Source organism: Hibiscus syriacus, unplaced genomic scaffold (assembly GCF_006381635.1).
Source record: "Hibiscus syriacus cultivar Baekdansim isolate YM2019G1 unplaced genomic scaffold, ASM638163v2 tig00110610_pilon, whole genome shotgun sequence".
Classification (NCBI taxonomy): Eukaryota; Viridiplantae; Streptophyta; class Magnoliopsida; order Malvales; family Malvaceae; genus Hibiscus; species Hibiscus syriacus.
Window position 1 is genome coordinate 2,245,932 of NW_024062800.1, and position 2,777 is coordinate 2,248,708.

General features: G+C 41.9%; 1 protein-coding gene across 1 annotated transcript; it reads left to right on the plus strand.

Moving 5' to 3' along the window:
* Window positions 1–1,757: 1,757 nt before the first annotated feature.
* LOC120135620 lies at window positions 1,758–2,508 on the plus strand. The gene has a single exon (XM_039151869.1). The coding sequence runs from the start codon at window positions 1,758–1,760 to the stop codon at window positions 2,484–2,486; it is 729 nt and encodes a 242-aa protein (XP_039007800.1). The 3' UTR covers window positions 2,487–2,508.
* Window positions 2,509–2,777: the final 269 nt, after the last annotated feature.

Genomic DNA, 2,777 nt, shown 5'->3' on the forward strand with positions numbered 1-2,777 from the left:
AAGAGAGGAGGTAGTCCCAAACTCCATGCCATATATGCAAGCAGCGTTGTCTTGTTATAGAGGAGGGGTAGGGCTCGATGAGTTCGTATTTTTGCCGCAGGAGGCACACCCAGCAATGATATTGGCTCGTCAAGATAGAGTAGCCAAGCTTCAACATGAAAGCTTTGTTTTAAACCAAGGGCCGAATAATACCCAAGCCTCCTCTCGCAATCGGGTTGCAGACAGTAGACCAAATAACGAGAGAGACTTTTGAACCCATGGAAGTAGATCCCCAGATAAAATGTCTTATGAGAGCTACAACGTCATCACAAATGCGCTTAGGGAATACCATGACTTGCATGAAGTTAGTTGGAATTGCCGAATGGACTGATTTAGCGAGAGTAAGATGTCCTGCCATTGAAAGGGTTTGTAGCACATCCATTTAATGTATCACAGAACTTATCAAAGATGAAAGAAAAATCAGCGGCTGTAGTTCGCCCCTAAAAAATAGACACTCCGAGATACTTGCCTAGAGAACCAACCTCTTGAAATCCAAGATACGCTTTGACGACACTTCTTATTGCAGTAGGAGTATTAGGCGAGAAAAAGATGTGAGTTTTCCTCTTACTAACATGGTGTCTGGAGAAGTGTCCAAATTGGGAGAGGACTCTCTCAATGACCTTTGTATGAGTTAGATCGGCCTTTGCATACAACATTAAATCGTCGGCAAAGAAGAGGTGATAGATTGGGAAGCCACGCCGATCAGGCGAGAAATCCTTCCATTCTTCTGAAGCAACACAATTGCTTTGATACGATGAGAATAAGAGAACCCCATAGAAGCAATAAAAGCATCAACTTTGTCGCCTCTTATCCAGGGTTTCAAAAAACGTCCCGAAAACGCGATTTCGTCCGTGATATAGTGATTTCGCCGCCGTTTGAGTTACTCGTTACACCTGCAATAGCGCTCGCGACGGCCAAAATAGCACACACAATGGCAACAAGCACGGTAAACCCGAAATGATCGAAAACACGACCGCGACTACGATTTGAAACCCTGCTCTTATCCGCGACTCAAAGATTGCAACTAAGTCAGGCTTAAATTTACGTAAATACTTACGGAAGGCCATAAGGAAACAAGGGTGGCTGCATCCCTGCACGTTCCGCTCATTTATTTAATAACCATAATTAAAGGGAGGCGAAGAAAGGACCTGGTTATTCAAGCATGGGAACCGCTTGGCCATCTGGGCAATTTGTTTGTATGCGACATGCACACTTACCACCACCATCCTGTTCAGTCACTAAAAGCAAGTGAGTGAAGTCACCCAATATAGATGAGAGCATACCAGGGGTTGATGAAGGTTGTCTTTTGAAGGAACAATGGCTTTAATTGGCTGTTGCTGCAACGCTTCATCAATATTTGGGTCAGCGTTCTCTTTTAGGATTAGCGTTGAATGCTTCGTCCTGTCAAGAATGGTAACGCGAGGCGGAGCCCTGCTTTGGCAAGAACTGTTGGAGAATGATTCAAAGTCATCCTATTTTTAGTATCGACTGTTGTGGTTCCTTATTTTTCTGATTTTATTGTTATTTACGTGCAATAGTGGTTCCTTTTTTCTGTCAGTTTGTTGTGTTGTCAAGCCTATATAAGGCCTATGTTTGTTTCATTCTAAGCATTGAATAAAAGCAGAAAGTTCTGTCATCTAAAAGTCCATTGTTTCTTTATTTTTTCTACATTTTTGGCATCTAGAGCCAGGTTCGTTTGTAGCGGGGATTTATAACAAATGGCGACTAACGGCAATATCGTGAATGTATCTCAACTATCGATTCCAATCTTCAACGGAGAAAGCTATGAGTTCTGGAGCATCAAGATGAAGACCTTGTTCAAGTCTCAAGATATTTGGGACTTAGTTGAGAATGGCTATATCGAACCAGATGAAGAGGCGAGATTGAGAGACAATAAGAAGAAGGACTCAAAGGCATTATTTTTTATCCAACAAGTCGTTCATGAGATAGTTTTCTTGAAAATTGCTGCAGCAAATATAGCGAAAGAAGCTTGGGGAATCTTGCAAACAACATTTCAAGGCTCCTCTAAGGTAATGAAGATAAAACTTCAATCACTTCGTCGGGATTTTGAAACCTTGCAGATGAAAGGTGGAGAGCCGGTGCAGGATTTTTTATCCAGAGTTGCTGAAATTGTCAACAAAATGCGGTCTTATGGGGAGAATATTAATGATCAAACAATTGTTGCAAAAATTTTAAGGAGTCTCACTCCTAAGTTTGATCATGTAGTGGCTGCCATAGAAGAATCCAAAGACCTGGAAACATTCACATTTGATGAATTAATGGGATCATTGCAGTCCCATGAGACGAGGTTGAACAGAACGGAAGAGAAGACCGAGGAAAGGGCTTTTCATGTGAAAGGGGAGGCATTTCCCCAGAAAAATGAACAAAAATGGCGAGGTCAGGTTGGATCTCGTGGACGAGGAGGTCGTGGCAGAGGACGAGGCTGAAGCGATGGATACCAAAATCAAACACAACAACGAGATTACAAAAGGTTTATCCAATGTTGTTACTGTAAAAAATTTGGGCATGTGAAGGCAGATTGCTGGCGAAGATCAAAGCAGGAACAAGCAAGTTATGCAGAGCAAGAAGATGATGAGATCAAATTATTCATGGTGTATCAAGAAAATGCATCAAGTCATAGCAACATTTGGTTTCTAGACAGTGGGTGCTCGAATCATATGACTGGTGTGAAGTCATTATTCAACGAGATTGACGAAACCTTAAAAAAAATAACACTT